Genomic DNA, 19,804 nt, shown 5'->3' on the forward strand with positions numbered 1-19,804 from the left:
GCCCATGTTGTCTCATAGCAACACTTCACCATCAGAGTTCACAATATGTTGGTACACCTGGGAACTCCTTTAAATACAGATTCCAGTAAATTGGTCTCTTATCTCATAGATTATCACTTTTCTTCTTTCCTATATGTGGAAGATGAAAGTGTTTTAGGCAAGCATTTTAAACAAAACCTTAGTTAGGTGCTCATCTACTACTGAAACACAGCATGATGTGAATACTCTATCAAATCAGATAAACAGGTCATGCAGCATGAATGCAGCTTATTACTTTATTAAGGAGAGTACCTGTAACCATCAGATGCTCAATATAGAAGGGAAATTAGAAAATTATATTTTCATGCCCAGGCACACCATGAACAAAATTTAAATTGCAAGTTGTTGGTACTGAGTTGGATAAAAGCAATAACAAAACTCGGGTTTTTAATGAAAGTAATACTGTAGTATGATAAGAGATAAAGGATACTAGGTTTGTTTTTCTAACTGTGAATTTAGGGAATTACTGTAAATATTAAATGTATTTTTAAAATTAAGAATATATTCAGTATGAGAATTTAAAATTATAGATGTGGAACTTGAATTCAGTTGAGGAATAAGCAAAATGTTCTTTTGTTGAAGAGGATGCTGAGCAATGTCTACATATTTAAGTAGGTCTGAAAAAGAGCTGAAAGCTGATTAAACATATAATTCTTTTTGTATTCAAGAAATTAATTGATTTCATATAGATCTGTCAATACAAAACCAATTGACTAATTATTCAAAGGAAAATGCTCTTTCATTACTTTAGGCACCTCTTTTTTTTTTTTTTCCTCAATATTAGCAGTTTTTGCCTTTGCTAAAGGAAAGGCCAGTGATCACACAGAGTCTGTTTGTCAGATGTTTCATCTGAATGTTAAATTCAGAATCTATCTACAGTGAAAGAGATGTGGGTTTATAGTTCTATTTCCTTCAAGGTATCTCCTTATTATGTATTGTGATACATAGTGATAGAATTTTAATTACTAGACCATTTGCAGTCTACTGTCAACCATCAAGTTGTAAACAAACCTGTCCCTGACTACTTCTGGCAGCCTCTGCTGCAGCATGACACAGAGCATGCTTAGTAAGAAATTAAAGTTAAGCTTTAAAGTGGATATGAGAACTATTCCTCTTGTAAAAGATACTGGAAGGTTGTATTATCTGAATTCTTGTATTATCTGAGTTACTTTAGCAATCCTTGTGTCTGCATTTCTTCTGGATGGTATGTGCCACATACAGACCATTTTTTTTTCCTTTTTGATGATCCACTTACATTTTTGGGACATCCTGTTTAGTTATTTTGCTGTTTGCACATTTATGACTTCAGTCGTCTTAATCCCTTTCATCTCTTAGTGCATTCATTTTCACGCGTCTTTGGATTTGCTTTTGTTTTAGTGCTGCGGTGGTATGCTTGGGCTATTTATACAAAAAATTGGGAAGAATTTTGGGAAACAGTTTTACTGACACCGTTGGGAATGTGCTTAAAGCAATGAAGAATGCAGAGGTATTGGAACAGCATGTTTAAAAAATGATTGGAAAAATAAAAGGATTTTTACTGCTGGTAGCTGGACCAATGAATAAGAGAAAATGCATGATACCAAAATACAAGAAAAAAGTTGTGAAAAATCAGATAAAAATCAGTGTCTAAATTCTAAAGAAGTACTAGAGTTAATGGATTATGACTGTAAAAGGATAGATCACAGCTTTTCTTTAGTTTCATGAAAGTACTTGATAAATTACAAAATTTAATTGTATTATTAATGAGAACATTTTTTTCTATAGTTCAAAGTTTTTGCATTGGGATTTATACTTGTAATTATTGTTTTTCAATAGAACATATAATTACTATTTTCATTTGCTTATAGAGTTTTGGAGCAAGTTATCTGCTTTAACTTATTTCAGTACAAATGGATCTCTAAGAGACCCAGCCATTTTTTACCTATTTCAGTAGTTGGCATTTTGTATTTCCAAGGAACTTGGGGTTACAAAACTTAAACATTTCTCTTTTTCATTTTTCAGTCTCAAGGTCGCTATGAAATCATGCTTACTTTGCAAAATATATTAAATGGTTTAGGAGCTGCTGCTATCCCCTGTCACAGAGATATTTACAAAGCTGCCCGATCGTGTTTGACAGATCGATCTATGGCTGTCCGCTGTGCTGCTGCTAAGGTAAACTGCTCCAATAGCTGTTGTAAGTAGCTCCCTAAAACATAAAATTCTGTTTTAATGATAAATGAACACGGAAGTAAAAACATCGTTTGCTTATCTGTGTTTGTTTGATATTAACGTGGCATAACAAATAGAAGTAATTTTAGTATGAAGCAAGGTGCTTATTTTGTTAGGGAGAACTCGGTTTATTATGTAGCAAACTAAAATTTTTACTTAGTGCTTTTCCATGTCAAAACACTTTTATTTCCATTTTTTTGTCTAGTGTCTTCTTGAACTTCAGAATGAAGCAGTATTTATGTGGACTACAGACCTGGATAGTGTTGTTACATTATGTTTTAAATCATTTGAAGGTTCCAATTATGATGTACGATTAGCCGTGTCAAAACTTTTAGGCACAATATTGGCTAGAGCTCTAACATCTAAGCAGATAACAGGTAAAATATGTGCTTTCTTTGCTGATTCCTCATCTGTAAAAATCTGCCAGATTATAAGAAACTCTCAAGTTCTTTTGAAGCTTGAAGTAAAATCACATTGTGAACTTCTTCCGACTGTTCATATCTCTGGTTTTGTCTTATTTCTAACTTTTTTTTGTCAAGTGCTGTTTTTTGTTTCTATCTATCTATCATGATGAAATAATGAACAATGGAAAGTAGTTAGTAAAACTTTTTCTCCACTATGAGGTTGTTGTTGTATTGAGTGAAATTAGTAACTGCAGGAATTTAAAAGCAAGATTAATTCAAGCAGTTTAGAAATAACTAAGATTTGAGGCAGTCTCTCTGTCAAAATAAAAAGTTAAGGATACCTTCAATCGATAGAACATCTGCATTGTCAGTGGATAGCAGTATAAGTATGATCAGAAACAGAAATTAGCAGGCAGTTTTGTTCACACAATAGCTATGTAACAGTTTTTTCTGACAGACAGTATTTAAGTTGACTGAAGCATCCTGGCACAAAGTTATCATCTCCAATACTTTGTGTGATTCAAACTGAGTGGTTTTAGCCTTAGAAGCCCCAAGCTAGATCTCTAACTGTAATTGAAGCAAAATATAACAGGATGCAGAATAAGTGTGATTCAGACTGATTGTTCTGCTTTTAATGACAGCAGAGAAGACCTTCAGTGCAACAACCAGCAAATGACAAAATGCCTTTCATCCCAACTTACTTTTTCAAAATACTTGAGGCTGTGTATTTGCATCGTAGATGCTAAAGTCTTGGTTTACAAAGTATTTCCCCCAGAAATTTTTTGAGAGAATTACTGTTCTACAGAAAAAAAATCACCACTTATCTTTTCTTAATAAAATAAAAAAATAATATTCTGACCTCTTTATAGACTCATTAGTTTCCTTTAATCTATGTAAGTAATGTACTTGTTATTTCTAAGACTCTAAGATAAGATTATGTAAGAAGCTTATAAATTATTTGGTTGGCTATTTCAAGGAGTTTTGTCCTTATTTTAGTTATTTTTAGTTAAAAAGAAGTTAGAGCTAAGTGGGACAGAAGCTAGATGGGGACTAGAAGGGGCTGGGGAAGAGGTTCAGGGAGTAGTATACGAAGAAATTTGTACTCCTGAAATTTGTGCATTGTGTCTGATAACCTGCTGATATTGAGGGGGTTTTGTTTAAATTTTTTTTCTGGACATCTTTATTTCCAATCCTCTCATTCCTTTTCTCATTTGAATCCTTGAAAGAGAATGAAAAATGCAGTGAAAATTTTAGGTCAGTTGTCACAGGAACATTCTTTTTTTCAGGATTTTTCATAGAGCAGCACAGAGGAAAGAAAGATAAAACAATTTCTAATTCTGCTCCTTGTTTTTCTCATGTGGAATGTGTTTAGAGAATTGTTTACCTGTGGTCATTACTTGATTAGTTCCTGGTGAGGATTGTTTGAACCTGATGGCCAATCCAATCCACCTGTGTCTAGACTCTTAAGAAGAGGGTCACAAGTTGTGAGTTAAATATGGTAGTTAGAACAGGTAGTTTATAGTTTTAGTATCTCCTTTAAATAGTATGTTAATGTATTGGTGTATAGTTAGAATGAAGAAATCATTCAGCCTTCTGACCTGGAGTCAGACATCATCGTTTCTTCCCACCAGGTTCACCTACGTTACGATAGTCAGCATGCAGTGTGCAGTCATTGTGCTAAGTTTACATGTACATGTCCCAGCATGTATTTTAAACAGACTTTCTATCAAGAAATAAAGCATGGAATAGGAATTGGGGATGGATAATTTTCCTAAACAATTGCAAACATATTTTTTTTTTCTCCCTCTTTTAGAGGACTATCTTAATGCTAAGGTGACTTGATAATTTTTCTAAGAGGACCTGTAGCTGTGTAGAGGGGGATCTGCCCTGTCTGAGGTTTGGAACAGAGATTGTGTTTGCTGGTAATGTGGAATATGTAAGAACCAGGGCTTTCATGAAGCTGTGGGTGGTAGGAGTAGACCTTACAGATTTTTTTGCAGAGGGAGCATGGATGGTAAATCCTGAGGGTGGGTAAATGTAAGTATGTATATTAAGTAATGGCTTATACTACTTAAATGTAGTTAAAGCCAAAAAACCTGAGAAATACTGTGTTTTGCTGGAGCAATGAGAGCTAAAATGTCCTAGTTTCTGTTGTGAAGTTATGCTCAGACAGTATTTGGATTTGATTGTGCTGCTGTGTGTGTGCAAATTATTTTTACTAAAATTAAGAGAGTTGAATCGCTATTTCTAAAATATACCAAGATTTTTGAACTATTCCTCTAAAGATGTACATCTGTTCTTAGCGTCCACCAAGCATAACTTCCGTAGAATCTCTTTGGAAGATGTGATGGAGCTACTCGGAACTGGATTTCTGCGTGGAAGTTGTGGATTCCTGCGAGCCAGTGGTGATATGTTGAAAGGGACCAGTTCAGTCAGCAGAGATGTTAGAGTTGGAGTCACCCAGGTTTGGATTACATCAGTTGTGATTTTCTGAGATTGCCAAACATTTGTATAATTGTTTTGCTCTGTATGTAGCTCTTCTTTCATCCTTTTTTGGCATTTGTAATGACATGCATATATTTCAAAATAAGGATTTACATCTTGAGTCATGCTAGAAAGAAAAGGAAAAAATATTTCTGATGTTGCTTATTGTTTACCTGAGAGTTTGACATTTTAAAAATCAAATATGTACTACTTGTGGAAGCTTCACCTTATATGAATTTCAAATGAATGATATAAATAAATTCCTCATTTTTTTAAAACTTATTTCCTTACATTTGAAAATTAAAGGGAAAAGTTAGAAGAAATGTTTGAACTTGAAAGAGTTTCCTTTTTGTATAGGGAATTCCATGTCTAGTTCTGAAAAGGTGGTTCTACTTTGAGTAAGTAAGGAAAACAGAACTTAGTGGAAAAAACCCAGCATCTGTTTTGCTGTGTTCCAGGATGCTCAAAGCATAGAATCTTTTAAACTGAACAGGGCTGAAGCCGGGCCATGTAGTGCCTGCTGGTAAAAGCAGTACACATTTCACAGAAAAAAATCAGGTTGGCTTTATCCTGTAAATACTATCTTCAGTGTGAACATGCTGAATTGTAGATATTAAAATGTAAAACGTGTGAATCAAGACTAAAGGTCATGATGAACATTTATGCACAAGTAGATGTGATTATTTTAGTATGTTACAGTCCCACAGCTTTGCCAGTAAGGCAGTTTGTCAGTACGTTTCAACTCCTGTGCAAAAGGTCTTTAAATTAGCTTGAATTACTGATACAAGCTGCCAGATTTTGCAGTGAAACAGCTAGAAGGTGCTACAAATTGTCTTCTGTGCTCAGGTTACATTGAGTGGAAGCATTAACTTTTTGCAGAGAGAACAGAAAAGCTAGGGAACAATAATACCTTGACAGCTATTTGCCTAGAAAATGCATACCAGAGATTGCCAGGGTGTTCTATATACATGGTAGTTTATTAGTTTTCCAGGAATATATCAGATATCTTGGTTCAATGTCTTGACTATTGGTACTGGTTTTTGGAAGTTGTCTCCTTTTTCATGTGTCTCTATGTTAACTCAGTAGTACCTGTGCTAGATGGAACATTCAAACTGTACCAGAACAGTTTCAATAGTGCAATGTCTCTACAAAAAAAAAGCTTGAAAAATTGTGAATTTGTCAGTGTTTGTGAATAGCAAACACTTGCAGTTAAAAAAATGTATTAATTAGTGAGTTGTGGCTTATTATGAATTTAAAAGTAAGAAAGACTCTGAAGATGACTTTTACATATGGAAGATTTATATTTGTTCAAGCCAATTTCAAGATAGAGTTTAAAATGAAACCATGGCAGCGTCACTTTTCAAAAGTCTTTATCCTGTTAAATTCCTCAGGTTTCAAATCTGTAAAACCAGGGTCATGTACTGATGCATTATGAAGCCTAAGTAGTGTTTGTCAAGAACAATAAGCTGCTAACAGGATCTAATAGTATAATTATTTTGTCTACAATAGTTCCTTTTCTTTTACATGAGTAATTTTGTTGTGAATGTTAGACGTAAGACAAAGTATGTATGAGGCAAATGCAGAAATTGATTGATATAAGCAGTAGTTGAAAGTAGATTGATATAAGCAGTAGTAAAAATTTCCTTTCTTATGAAGAATTTTGTGTGCTCATTTGCATATTCTCATTTTTTGTATTCTGTTTTCTTGATCTATTCATTAAAAGCATCCAACATGTGCACATAGAAGGCAATTGTAGGGGAACTTATTATGTGGTGAAATAAATGGTCTTGTGGTGATTAGGTTTGTAAAGTGATTCTGCATTCTTTCTCTTTGTGGTGACAATCTTTTTATGGTACCTCCATTGCAAGGCAAACTATTAAAATTCATTGGATTGAAGAACAGTGCTTGGGGGCTGCAAATATTCCCTGATTCTGACCCTTTAATAACCAAATTTTCTCTGGGTTATGGCTTATAGTTTTGTAACATAGTAGTTCTTAAAATGCATTCATACATTAAATTTGTGGTTCTTGTGCAGAATGTTAAATAGCTGGAAATTGTTGTTCAGTGAGACCAAACACAATGTTTTACATAACAAGTGCCTGTGCAGGGTAAACCACCATTTCTCACACTCTGGAATGAGATGACATGGGCAAGCAGCTTGAAATAACTTACAGTCAAAGCAGGCTGCAATATTACTAGTGCAGAATCACAGAATATGCTGACTTGGAAGGGACCCATAACAGTTTTGATAGCAATTTAAATTATTTTTAAAAATGAAAATAATACACAAATATTAAAAATTGCAGATACCTAAAAGTGAGAACATGTGTGATTTATGGATACATAAATTTAGAAATCATTTCAGTTTAGTGTTCTACTTGTGGCAATGTGAAGATTTAAAAAATAAGTGTGTAGGATAGTTAGCAGTGAATTTCCACGTATTTTGCTCTAAAATATGTTTCTTTTGAACTCTCTTTCAGACATATGTGGTATTTGTCTCTACATTAGGAGCACAATGGCTTGAAAGGAACTTCTCTGCCTTCCTATCCCATATTCTAGATCTTGTGTCTCAGTCTCACCCTAAGGCTGTACAGAGTCCAGTGGATGCTATTGGCTGTCGCCGCTGTGTTTCATTCATCCTTCGAGCTACAGTAGGAGGCCTGCTTGGGGAAAAGGCTCAGATTGCAGCTGCCAAGGAGATTTGTCAGGCCATCTGGAGACTGAAGAAAGTTGTAGGTATGGGTCTAACAAGATTATCCATTTGGGCCTCTGTTTTTCCTTTTTTAAGTGATTGTCCAACTACTTAATCCAGAATCTGCAGAAATAGACTATATTATGCTGATTTATTACCATGATAATATAGAGGGCTTTTGATGGACTGCTTTGTTTTAATCTTGGGCTCATTATTTGCTTGTGTGTGTCTGTGTTTTTGTACGTGTGTACCCACATAAGTATATACAGATTTTTTTAACACTTCATTCTTGGCAAATGTAATTTTAACCATTAACAAATGAAATCATTGCAATAATAGTATACAGACAGTATTCTAAAGTAAGTTAGTTTGGCAGGTAATGCATGTCTAGTCAGATCCTGCCTTCCTGTTCAGAGCAGTTAACACTACTGAAGGTTCAAAAGAAGCATTTGCTCCTAAATGTCAAATGAGCATTTCTCCTGGAGAAAACAGATCTCTTACATGATAAGATCTTGTATACTGCTTCCAGAAAAAGCCTCTGATCTTCCACCATTGTCCTTCTGGAGAAGAAAGAGAATCCTGGACATAACCTGTTGTCCTCTGGTGTACATGTTGTGTCTGATTTAAATGTCTAAATGTTTTATGTCTAAGCAGACATAATTACTTGTGTCTCAAAATATAAACTTTCAGAAAACATCATATTTTTCCTTCCGTCTTCATTCCATGTCTCTGCCTTCCTACTTGATTGATCTTGCAAGATTTCATTCTTTTCTCCTCTTTCATTTTCCCTATGATGCAGTAAAATCTAGCAGGTTCTATCAAAGTCTATCTTATTCAAGTTACTTTTGGTAAAGCAGACAATATCACTCTCCTTGCTAGCTACTGTTCCCCATCATGTAAAGATAAGCAATTTGGTATTTTCCATTTATCCATGCTCTTGCCCTCACTGATGTTACTACATCATCCTTTTAGTAAAAGAAATGTATTTGTCTAAGTGAAGGTAACCCTTTATGAAAACAATTATAAAAATGGTAAAAGCTCATTTAGTCATATAAACAACTTTATAAAACCTTTCTCCCATCTGTTTCTTTAATTTTGGTAATGATTTCATGGTGATTTTCTTGTATTATCAGATGCTGCAATAAGTGATGGTAACTTGGAAACAAAAATTAATATAACAGATGTAACAGCAAGTCAGCATGTGCTTGTGTGTGCACTTCAGGAACTTGGAAGTCTCATTCATGGCTTAGGAACTACAGCAGCACCATTACTGCAAGACTCCAGTACAGGTACAAGCTGTGAATTACTTTGTGAACCAGAGTACAAATTAAATTTATATTTGTTTGTTCACTGTGATCTTCTTTGATTTCTTATGGCTGTTCTTCTCATGCTCAGTCTCCTAACCAGCATCCTCCATAGTTCTTGTATTGTTTTCTGTTTTTTTCCAATAAAAAAAAAATAAAAAAATAAAGGGGGGGGTGGGGGGAGGAGGGAAAGTTGACTGCCTTATATGCTGTAGGAAAATTTCAGTCATTGCCCAAAGAGTTCTGTATCTTCCTAGCCTGTACAAGTATGTAAATTTAAAAAAAAAAAAAAAAAATCTTTATTAAATTTTACTCCCTTAAGGGTTGTGTTTAAAGTACAACACTTCATAGTGTTTATAATAAAACAGCTAGATTGAGCTGGATACCTTTATTGTTCTCATTTACCTTCATCCATGGCATGGATTTCTGCTTCCTTACAGAAGCTTACAGATACTTTCTTTGTATGTTGGGGGATATGTTAGGTTTTTTCTATAGTGTTACTTTTCATCCAGGATAAATTTTTCTAAAAAGAGCTTAATTATTTAAATTTGTTACAATTATTTAAAAATAAAAAACCAGTACTTTTTGAAAAGAAATATAGAATTTGGATATCACATTATGTTTGCCAGTCCTGTGTATACATTTTTGCTTTTTTTGACGATCTGCTTGCCTCTTTCTTAAGTGTGTTTGTGCATATTATTTTTCAGGTGTTCTGGAGGCAGTAATTTCTGTCATTCTTCATCCCAGCATTTCAGTTAGATTGACAGCAGCGTGGTGTTTGCGCTGTATTGCAGTAGCACTGCCCTCTTATGTGTCCCTGCTGTTGGATCGTAGCATTGAACGTCTCAGTGCATTGAAATCCTGCCCAGAAGCAATAACTGGCTATAGTTTTGCTGTTGCTGCTTTGCTGGGTGCAGTAAAATATTGTCCTTTAGGAATTCCACATGGAAAAGGGAAGGTATGGTCTGAATCCTTTTCATATAGGCTGTTCTTACATTTTTTTCAGTGATACTTGCATGTTTGCTTTGTGACATGATCACAATATCCAGTGATACTGGTGAGATACTTTGGTCCCTCATGAAGAGGACTTTGAAGCATACCATGACTCAAATAAGCATGTTTTTTTCTCATATGTATTAGGAGCAAAAATTCCTGTTTCTTGGGAATGACTCTCAAGTGTACAGGCTAGTCAGTGCTTACAGCAATAACTGCAGTTATGTATTATCTTAAAAATCTTTTGTCGAGTCTAACAGATAGACACTTTTGTTTTGTTTTACAGAGTATAACAGAAATCAGCTTCTTGCATAACTCAGTCTAAGATGCCAGTCTCCTCACTAGTGCAGGTAGAAGATGCTGTGCTCTGAAGTTTTAAGGATATGCAGCTGTAGAAATAAAGACTGGGGGAAGGAGCCGTTTCCATCTTTATGGGAACTTTATCCACTGAGTTACTCGTGCTTGGAAAACTATGGTGAATCACAAATGTCAGCAGTACATGTTAATTTTTTGCATAATGTAGAAACTTTCTTCTTTTCATTCTTTCTTCTGAAAATAACTGTTACAGTGTCAGTGGACATTAAGAACATTCTGGACATTCAGTGTCCAGACTGATGAACTTTACCAATCTGAAAGATCATGCAGAGAGGACAAAATGAATGGAGTTTGCCCACTTTTATAGATAAGAAGTGTCATTCAAATAATTTGCACCTAAGCAGAGCTGAAGTTTCTGTTTAACAGAGAAACAATTCTTGACAAAGATTTCTTTTAGAAGAATATAATAGAGTGAAATAGGGCTAGGGAGGAGGTATGGGAGGGCACAAAAAAAAAATATGGGAGGAACACTGTATTCTGTACTAAGCTGGCAGGGAGAAGAACAGAGCAGTTGACAAAAGCCCTTTTCTGCTCTCTCCTAGGAGCACTGCCAGATTCCAGACTAGTTCCTCTGCTGAGGAGGAGAAAGAGACCAGTGTTGAATAGAGCAGTTTTGAGAAGGAAATATCAAACATAGATAATAGTGATCTGTAGAGAAGCTGTTCTATATTAATAGATTGTCCTTTCAGATGGCAGTTAGAGTTGCAGGTGGAACCTAAAAAATTAAATAATTAGTGAGTTTATATATATTTAACATTCAGTTCTATTACTTATAATTCAGTTTTTAAAAATCCTTCAAATATCAGGCATTTCTCCTAGTACAAAGAGAAAACTTGTCAGAAATCATTAAATTATATCCTTTCTAGGATGTATGCTTTATATGTAGTTTAAATATACTAAGTTTTTTGTGGTTTTTAGTAGTATAATTTTAAAAAGGTGTTGTTTTATTTTAGAATCAAATGTATTAACTCTAGCAGGAATTTATGCAAATACATTTCTTCTTTTACAACCACCTGGTAGCATTATGGAACTGGGGAAACTAATATTTTCAGATTGAGAAAAAGATGTCAGATGAAGTTTTGGAAGTGTAAAAATCTCAAGCATTACTGAAGCAAACTTTCATGTGCAACCTTTCATAACATTTTAAGTGTGAAAAGAATTTCTATAAGGATTTTTTCTATGCTGAAGCTTTTTAATGGTACTTTTGATAATGATACTTCTTGCTTACAATACTGACTTATGAGCAATTTATGTCAGAGACTGGACATAATGCAATATCTAAGATATTTTTTAGCATATGTGAAACATAATTGAAGCAAACTGCATGCAGAATACTTACAGCATTTGTAGACATACTGTGGTAATTGTGCATGGAAACAAGGGTGTTCTTCAGTGTAGGTTGTAGGTACCTTTTGGTATCAAGTGGAGTCACTTTGCATTTAGCACATAGTGGGCATGTGCAATTATTCTGGAGTAGTTAAAATAGGATTAATTCTAAACATGTTATTTTAATTTATTTTTCAGTCATACCATTTGTTGATTTGAAAAACAGTCAGAGAGAATGATAGACTTCATTCTGCAACAAGGATAAAAAAGATAATTACCACTCTCAACCCTTCTTCTGAGCTGTAATTCATAGATGTCATACATGCATTGTGACATAAATAGAATATCAGAACACTTCTTCCAATGCACATTCCTGTGGAAGTTATCAGTTGTCATTTTACTGCTGATAAAGGAGAGGGTACAAAGCAAAGGAACTTACGTGGTACTCCGGAGAACTGCTGAAGCCATCCCAGACTAATACTGAAGTCAGGAATTGCAACTTCTTGAGCCTGAGTTCATTGCCATAGTGTGAGAGGAAGGTGGCATTCTTCCTCTGGGAGCAAGAGAATAGGATTAAGTATTACACCAAATAATATTGAAAAAAATTGGTAGTTACCAAAATGTGATTCTCTGTTTCTCTCTTTTACTTTGAAGGTAATCATGACCATTGCAGAGGATTTGTTGTGTTCTGCTTCTCAGAACAGTCGCATTTCACTGCAGCGAATGCAGGCTGGATGGCTCTTGATAGCTGCTCTTATGACATTAGGTAGTAGCTTTCTACAATTCTTCTTAATCTACATTAAGATATTCAGTGTTCTGTCTCTGATTTTCTGTTTGAGGTTTTGTTTAATTTACTGCTGCAAAATAATTTTAAAAACATCAAATGTTGAAATATATAGAAAAACTTTCTTAGGTAAAAATATTATCTCTTTCAAATTTACTATTAGTTCATTGGGAGCAGTGTCTGAAAAATAGTGATTGAAGTGGGACTGCTATTCATTAAATGTAGATAATAAATTTCAAAGTGAATCTAACCAAATGTCCTAGAGGTCATGAAAAATTTTAAACTATTTGTCACAGCAAAAAATGAGTTAATAATTTGTATTTCCCTCTTGTCAGGCATTTGAAATCTTAAAGTACTTTGTAAGATGTATTACTGGTCAGATTATTGACTGTGATCAATAAAGTACTAATGAAGAATGTATTTTATTGGCTTTGGTCATATTTTTAATATTTTCAGGTATTACTTCTGCCCAGCAACTCCCTTTTTTTTTTTTTTTTTTTAAATGTTGTTATACTTAATTAACCTAAAACAAATGTTTGCTTTTCTGAACATTTCTATTGATCTTTGTCTCTCTTCTATGCTGGTGATCCACAGGGTCTGTAGTTTGTAACAAACAGGCATTGTAGCTGGTTTGGTTACATACTAGTAAATGTGTCAATAGGTATGTAGTTATATATGAAAATAAAGTACCAAAAGAGTAGATATTTGAGAAAATACATATGAGAAGGCTGGGAAATTAGCATATGGTTTTGTTCACTCCTGTAAAGATTTTGTGAACGCAATAAAAAAGAGAAGGAAAGAAAATTTAGTTATATTAATCCTGGTGTTGGCCTGACAACCACCAATATTTCCAGGTCCTGCAGTTGTCCAACATCATCTGCCACGAATCCTGTTACTGTGGAAGTGCATCTTTCCATCATCTCCTAAAGACCTGGAAACAGAGAAGACACGAGGAGATGGATTTACCTGGCAAGTAACGCTGGAAGGTCGTGCTGGTGCCCTCTGTGGTAAGCAGGACTTGGTATCTTTCTCTTCATATTTATAATTGGGCTCTTAGTTAATTTTCTGCAAGAACAAGAACACTCCATATTGATTTTTTTCACTAGATGGTAAAGGCTATATTCATTCCCTATATAACATACATGCTATGTAACATACATGCTTGTATATTAATATTTACATAGTAGTATATGTTTCATTTTGTGGGAGAAAACCCCAACAAAACAAACAAACAAACCAAAACCAACCAAACAAAAAACCATCCAAAAAACCCAAGAGTTTTTATCTCCTTCTTCTAATCAGTTGATTTTCAAGCAATAAATGATAATCAGGAAGGTTGCTTGTCTTGTTTAGCAAACAAATCACAATAATGACTGAAGATCCAAAGTCAGATATGTTCTTTTGTTTATACAGTCTATTATAATTGGAAAATGGTGGTTCTGTTTTCTACCAGGTAACTTACTACAAGGAAAATAGAATTGGTGAGTCCTTCAAATATGTTTGTGAAAGTGGAAGGACTTGGGTAAAAATTATGATTAGGTAGTTGCAATCCTCAGCCAGGAAACAGCACTTTGAATGTGGCTGCTCTCTGGTAGATTGCAATTTTTTATCTTGAAATACTGCAATTTTTTATCTTGAAATACTGCAAATTTGGGGTTCCAAGAAATTGCGCCAGTGATCTTCAAATACTTAATGTGTTTCAGTCTTGTATTCTGGAGTACTAAAGAGTACTTTGTGTTCCAGTAATGTGAACCCTGGTATAGTAAGCACCCTGCTCTCTCGCTATTAAGATACATCACAAAGTGTGGAATTCAATAGCAATTTCATTTTAGAAGTACCTAAACAATTAACCTTTCAATATGTTTTCTTTAGAAGATAGGTATTTAATATGGTATATTCTCTAGGTGCTTTTGGAAATTAAATTCAAGTTTAGTTTTCTGTAAATTATATACATATTAACTGGTTCTTAGAGTACGGTAATTGAACTAAATTTTAATGGAAGACTACTAAAGTAAGCAGTAGGTCACTTGATATTCATCCTATTTTCTTTTTATTATTACCATGAAGTTGAATTACATAACATCATATAGTTCATAACAAAATGCAAAAAATAATTGCATTTATGTATGCAATTAAAAGTCAGGATATGAATGTCCAAGCTGAGACACCGAAACAGTGCATCTGACTTTTTTCATTTCTACTTTTGTTCATTATTAGTAATGTAGTAATGTAATAACTTGGCTAATGGGATTTTTTTTTTTCCTTCAACATACCTCACACTAAGTAAATTGAAATCCAATTCTTTTTCTAGCTATTAAAAGCTTTGTTTCCCACTGTGCTGGTCTTCTTACGGATGAAGTTGTTCAGAGACTTCTTCCTCCTCTCCCATGTGCTGTTGATTTATTGACACAGTAAGTGTGTGTATAAAACTGTTATTTGAAAAACTAGAGTAATCTGTATTTGATTAGTGCACTTCCTAAAGGACATTCTTTTCAAGGGACAAAAATTAGTGTTTATGTGTTTGCAGATTCCAGTGTTGAGAAAAATCTAAGGAAGACTTTCTTGCAAGGGTTTTTAAAGTTAGTTTTTATGTACTGCTTTTATAATAAAACATACACATTTGTATTTATTTTTTATTATATATTTTTTATTAAATAAGAAACAAGAATATGCTTTGAAAAACATCTTTTGGACATGGATATTTTTGTATTTAATTTCAGATCTAAGATGAAAAGGGTTTTACTGAATTTTTGCCTTTTGAATATAGAACAATTTAATGCATTTGGGTTCTAAGCTCTAACTTAGAGAAATATATCCACAAACGTTTGTTGTGATAAATATAGGTATAATCAAAGGAAACAAAAAGCTTGCTTACTTCTTTAGTATTGAATGAAAATAACACTTGGAAATGGACAACAGTCATTCTGTCAAAGCATGTGAAATAAATTGGTTTCCTTTTACTGTTCTTTGTGCAAATCAAAACGTACTTCTAATATGTATAGGTTTTAAAAGCATGCAGTAGAGTGGTACAAATGAAACTGGGGTGTTACATAAAACTTAAAGTCCTTCCTATCTATTATGTGCTTTTTATATTTTCAGGCTTTCTTCAATATGCAAATCATATGGAAATTCCTTAAAAACACCATCAACAGTTTACAGACAGAAACTTTATGAATTACTAGCAGTATTGCCCCCAAAGGCCTATGAAGGTACGTATTTCCACACAAGGAGAAGTCCATTAAGAATACTATGGGCTCATTTGAAAGTTTTTGTCCAACATGTATTCAGCCAGCAAAAGTTAGTTCCACCTTTTCTAAAAAACAGACTTTAGTCTCTCTATTTAAGTTTGATGAATTGTGGCAAAGTCACTGTGGTTTTGAAAAGCTAGTGTTCATGATATTTTTTCCTTTCTAATACCAATACAGACCTCTGTTACAAATAGACATTTTTGCTCTATTTTGGTTGATACTTGAAGTTAGACAATGTTTCAATTTCAAGCTAGTTGAAAAATTTCTTTAATGCCTGTTTTACTTTTTCATTAAATCCTAATTCCTAAAGGTATAGCTTTAGCTTAAACTAATTGGATGTAGAGCATTGAAAGAATTCAAATTAATTGATGTAACAAAGTATGTATTAGAGAGATATTAATCTGATCCTGTGCAGATTGTGGATAACAGGTTTGTATTTCAATACAAATACAATTTAAATACAATACAAAGGCATATCTGGGAATGGACTTAATTTATATAGGAGAACTTAACAAAAAGAGTGTATGTCTCTGATCAATTAACTGTGCACTGTAGGTGGATGGTTCTAATTTTCAACTAAAATATTTAATATCTTTTTTGTCTTTAAATCATTTGTTGTACAGTAGTTTATGGACTGCAGTAGGGAGCCATAGTGTTTTTGTCAGCTGTAATCAGAAGCACAGGCTATTCTTCAGGACAGAGCAATAAGGAGCAACCATGCTCTGAATTAGCTGTGTCTTCTGTATTTTGGAGGGAATCCTTACTCAAATAATCTGCTCCATCTAGTGGTAACTGCTAAGGGGACTGGGACAAATCCCTGACTTGTGCCTTAAAGCTGTTGTCATGTTAGAAGTGTGTATATAATGAAGTATAGTGTATCATACTCATTTGTGACTGAAAATTACACCTCCGCCCCTGAGAGCAAGTTATTCCTTTTGTTCTTGTATTACAGGAACATGTCACAGAATACAAATACTTGAGTATGGCTGGGTTTGGCAGTTTCTTAGCATGTTTGGGATTTTTTTGTATGTTCTAAACTTCGTTGAAAATACACAATGTTTTACAGTGTGACCTGCAAAATTTACCTCTTGTGAGAGAGCAGCCTAGCTGAAGATGCTGCATTCTACTACAATAAATAAAGAAGAAGCTTGAGAAGTTTGTTAAAAATAAGTGGGCACTCTGCTGAAATCTTTGAAAATAGCCTCAGAATCAAAACAGTAATTTGACAGGTGTAGACTCAGAGGTGTCCACTCAGGTGTACTACAGCAGTATGAGAGCAGGGAAGGAATGGAAATGTATACATTACTAGAACTTACTTTTATATATCTTAACATACCAGTATGCATCATTTAAAAATGCAATGAAAAGTTTGTAAGGTAAAATTTGAAAAAAAAAATACCTTTCTCTATTTTATTTCCAGTATGATAGCTTCATACAGAAACTGTATGTGTTTGCAAATACTGGGAATTTTAAAAATAAATTGTTTCTCCAAACAATATCACTGTGGAACTCATGATGGTTTTTGCAATGTCTACATTTAGTCATTATATATAGGAACAATATTAGGAGTACTCTTGTGCTGCACAGCAGGGTTCATTTTACATGGCTCAGAGTGACACACTGATTGAGAAGCTTTCACCAGTTCATGGTTTTATTTCTTTTGCATTTGTTTTCTTCAGTCCAGGTAGCCATATGATAGAAACCTGTAAGTTGTTTCTTTTTGAGAAAATTGATGATGGAAACATTTACCAGGAGTTGTAACATGAGATTTTAGTATTTGTAAATAATGTACAAAACTTGTTTTCTTTAGTACAAGAGGAACAAAACAAAATAGCCAAGAAAATAAACAGTTGGAAACAGACTATTCATATACCTGAGCTTCTTTGTCAATGCATGCCTTTAGATTTCTGAGGCCTGAGATACTATGATTTGTTCAGGCTCTGCTTGGTCTTTTCCTGCCCACTTTCTGCCTCTTTGATGTTTCTTTTACTGCTTTCTGTCATCATTAAAAATCATATCTGCTCAAACAGCAGAATTTTACAAAGTTTTACCATGAGTGTGCATGAATCATAATTTATTTTTTGCATTATTTTAGTAGTGGCAGATATGAGAAGAGCATATTAGGTAAACTTGAATATTGGTGAAATACATTTAACATGTTTCAGTTGCTTTCTTCCATTGTGTATGAATGGATAAGACTTGTAATTTATCTGTTCCAAAGTATGAACTTCTTAAGCTGAGGAGAGCTAGTTCTAACATGACAAATCATATTTGTGTCATTAGTTTTGGATTATAATGTGCTCATGTTTTCAAGGGTAAACATTTATTTCTTGTGCATTAATATAAAAAGTTTTATGTTGTCCTAATTGAAAATTTCACAAAAATAATTTCATTGGCTTGAATTCTATTAGATTTCTTGATGTTTTCTGTTGTCTTAACTTAATATGTTGTCAGACAACTCACTAGGGTCCTTTTCATTCTTCAGCTTTTTGTGCTTATGTTCCATGGTTTAAACCATAAAATTGAATACAGGCATTCACTTCTCTGTCATAATAGGGTAGGGGAGAGAAAGTCAGCTTCTCAGAATAGGTTCTATTTCCATGGAGGGTTAAGTAGCTGGTTGCAGCTACCAGCTCTAAGTATGCTAATAACTCTGCTTGTGCTCATGAGGTGCTGAAAACACTGTTGTCCCACTTTTTGAAACTTCCATGTTGAAAAATTATAAACAACTTCAGTGCAAACATGTAATTATGTGAGCAGTTAACAACAAAACTGAATTGGATATGTGGTATTAAGCGCCCATCTCTCCCCCCTCCCCACTTCTCAGTGGTGATAATCCTGAATTCATGGGGACTTCACTTTTCAGTCTTAATGCTTTGGAGGTAAATGCTTACATAATATTTGCATAAAGACCGAATACTTTCTTCAAGATCAATTCTGCAGTGTTTTTCAACACAATTACAAACCAGTCCTTTCTCATCACATGTGATTCAGCACTGAAAATGCTCTCTCACAACAAAGACTATTTTAATGACCTAAATAGTCTGATTCAAAATGCCCAGTGTTGTTGCTTTTGTATTATGTGCAACTTAGTCAGAAGTATTATGTGCAACAATATATGGAAGTTTTAACTACAGTGAAGTTTATGATAACCTGCAATAACTCCTACAATAAACCTATAATAAACACCTGCTTTGGTTTTTGAATGCAAACTCCTAAAGTGGGGGACTGCATTCATCAGCTTTTGCTTATTTATAAAACCTTTGGATGTTTTAAATTACTTCTGCTTGCCAAGTTCAAGTATTCCTTTGTGATTATGTAATACCTTCCACAGTGTTAATTTTCAGGAAATAGAAGAAAATATGATTGTGTTCATAACTGCCATTTGCCCTCTACTTTATTTGTAAATGTAACTAATTTGCTGGCTTATCCGTTGTATGGCATTATGCCTTCTATAAAGAAAAAGGTCTCTGTTTTTCTGCTTCTAGATTGCTGTGGGTGCTTAGCTTGCTTATTTCAGGTACTGCTCTGTGGCTGCCCCTCTAACAGAGAGTCTTCTCTAATTAACTATTTGAAGACTAAAGAGAAATGTTACATGATGTTACTATTTCAGTATAAATATATTGCTCCCAAGTTTCTAGTGGCAAGTAACTAATAAATAGTTTTGAATATTTTTTCTATAATTTAAAGGAGACTTCAGTGCTGTTCTAAAAGAGTTAGTGACTGACTTGACTGTCACAGATAGCCAGATTGATGCCTCTGCATTCTTGCTTCCATCCCTTTGTCATGAGAATGATCTCCTTTTGCTCGGTCCCTTACTGCAGGAGTCTGACCACCGATTTATTGAAGAACAGGTACTTTTTGTTCTATTATAAAGATATTACTGTATTTTCATACAGTTGTAGTTATTTAGGTCAGTGCTTATTTAGACTTTGTCAAAAATATGG

The 19,804-nt window shown here is 34.0% G+C and overlaps 2 protein-coding genes across 12 annotated transcripts in view; one reads left to right on the plus strand and one right to left on the minus strand.

Moving 5' to 3' along the window:
- NUBPL (NUBP iron-sulfur cluster assembly factor, mitochondrial) overlaps positions 1–19,804 on the minus strand; it is a 284,585-nt gene that overhangs the window by 122,140 nt on the left and 142,641 nt on the right. The gene's annotated exons all lie outside the window — the stretch shown is intronic.
- Positions 1–19,804, plus strand: part of HEATR5A (HEAT repeat containing 5A) — a 64,197-nt gene that overhangs the window by 13,808 nt on the left and 30,585 nt on the right. For all 11 annotated transcript variants that reach the window (XM_021539356.2, XM_021539357.2, XM_021539354.2 and 8 more), the window contains 12 exons: positions 1,417–1,525; positions 2,041–2,190; positions 2,453–2,624; positions 4,955–5,115; positions 7,616–7,871; positions 8,961–9,116; positions 9,839–10,089; positions 12,480–12,591; positions 13,464–13,616; positions 14,921–15,020; positions 15,709–15,818; positions 19,548–19,711. In XM_021539356.2, the coding sequence (XP_021395031.2) occupies positions 1,417–1,525; positions 2,041–2,190; positions 2,453–2,624; positions 4,955–5,115; positions 7,616–7,871; positions 8,961–9,116; positions 9,839–10,089; positions 12,480–12,591; positions 13,464–13,616; positions 14,921–15,020; positions 15,709–15,818; positions 19,548–19,711 (1,894 nt within the window). The remainder of the gene's footprint in view (positions 1–1,416; positions 1,526–2,040; positions 2,191–2,452; positions 2,625–4,954; positions 5,116–7,615; positions 7,872–8,960; positions 9,117–9,838; positions 10,090–12,479; positions 12,592–13,463; positions 13,617–14,920; positions 15,021–15,708; positions 15,819–19,547; positions 19,712–19,804) is intronic.

This window comes from Lonchura striata, chromosome 6, assembly GCF_046129695.1.
Source record: "Lonchura striata isolate bLonStr1 chromosome 6, bLonStr1.mat, whole genome shotgun sequence".
Classification (NCBI taxonomy): Eukaryota; Metazoa; Chordata; class Aves; order Passeriformes; family Estrildidae; genus Lonchura; species Lonchura striata.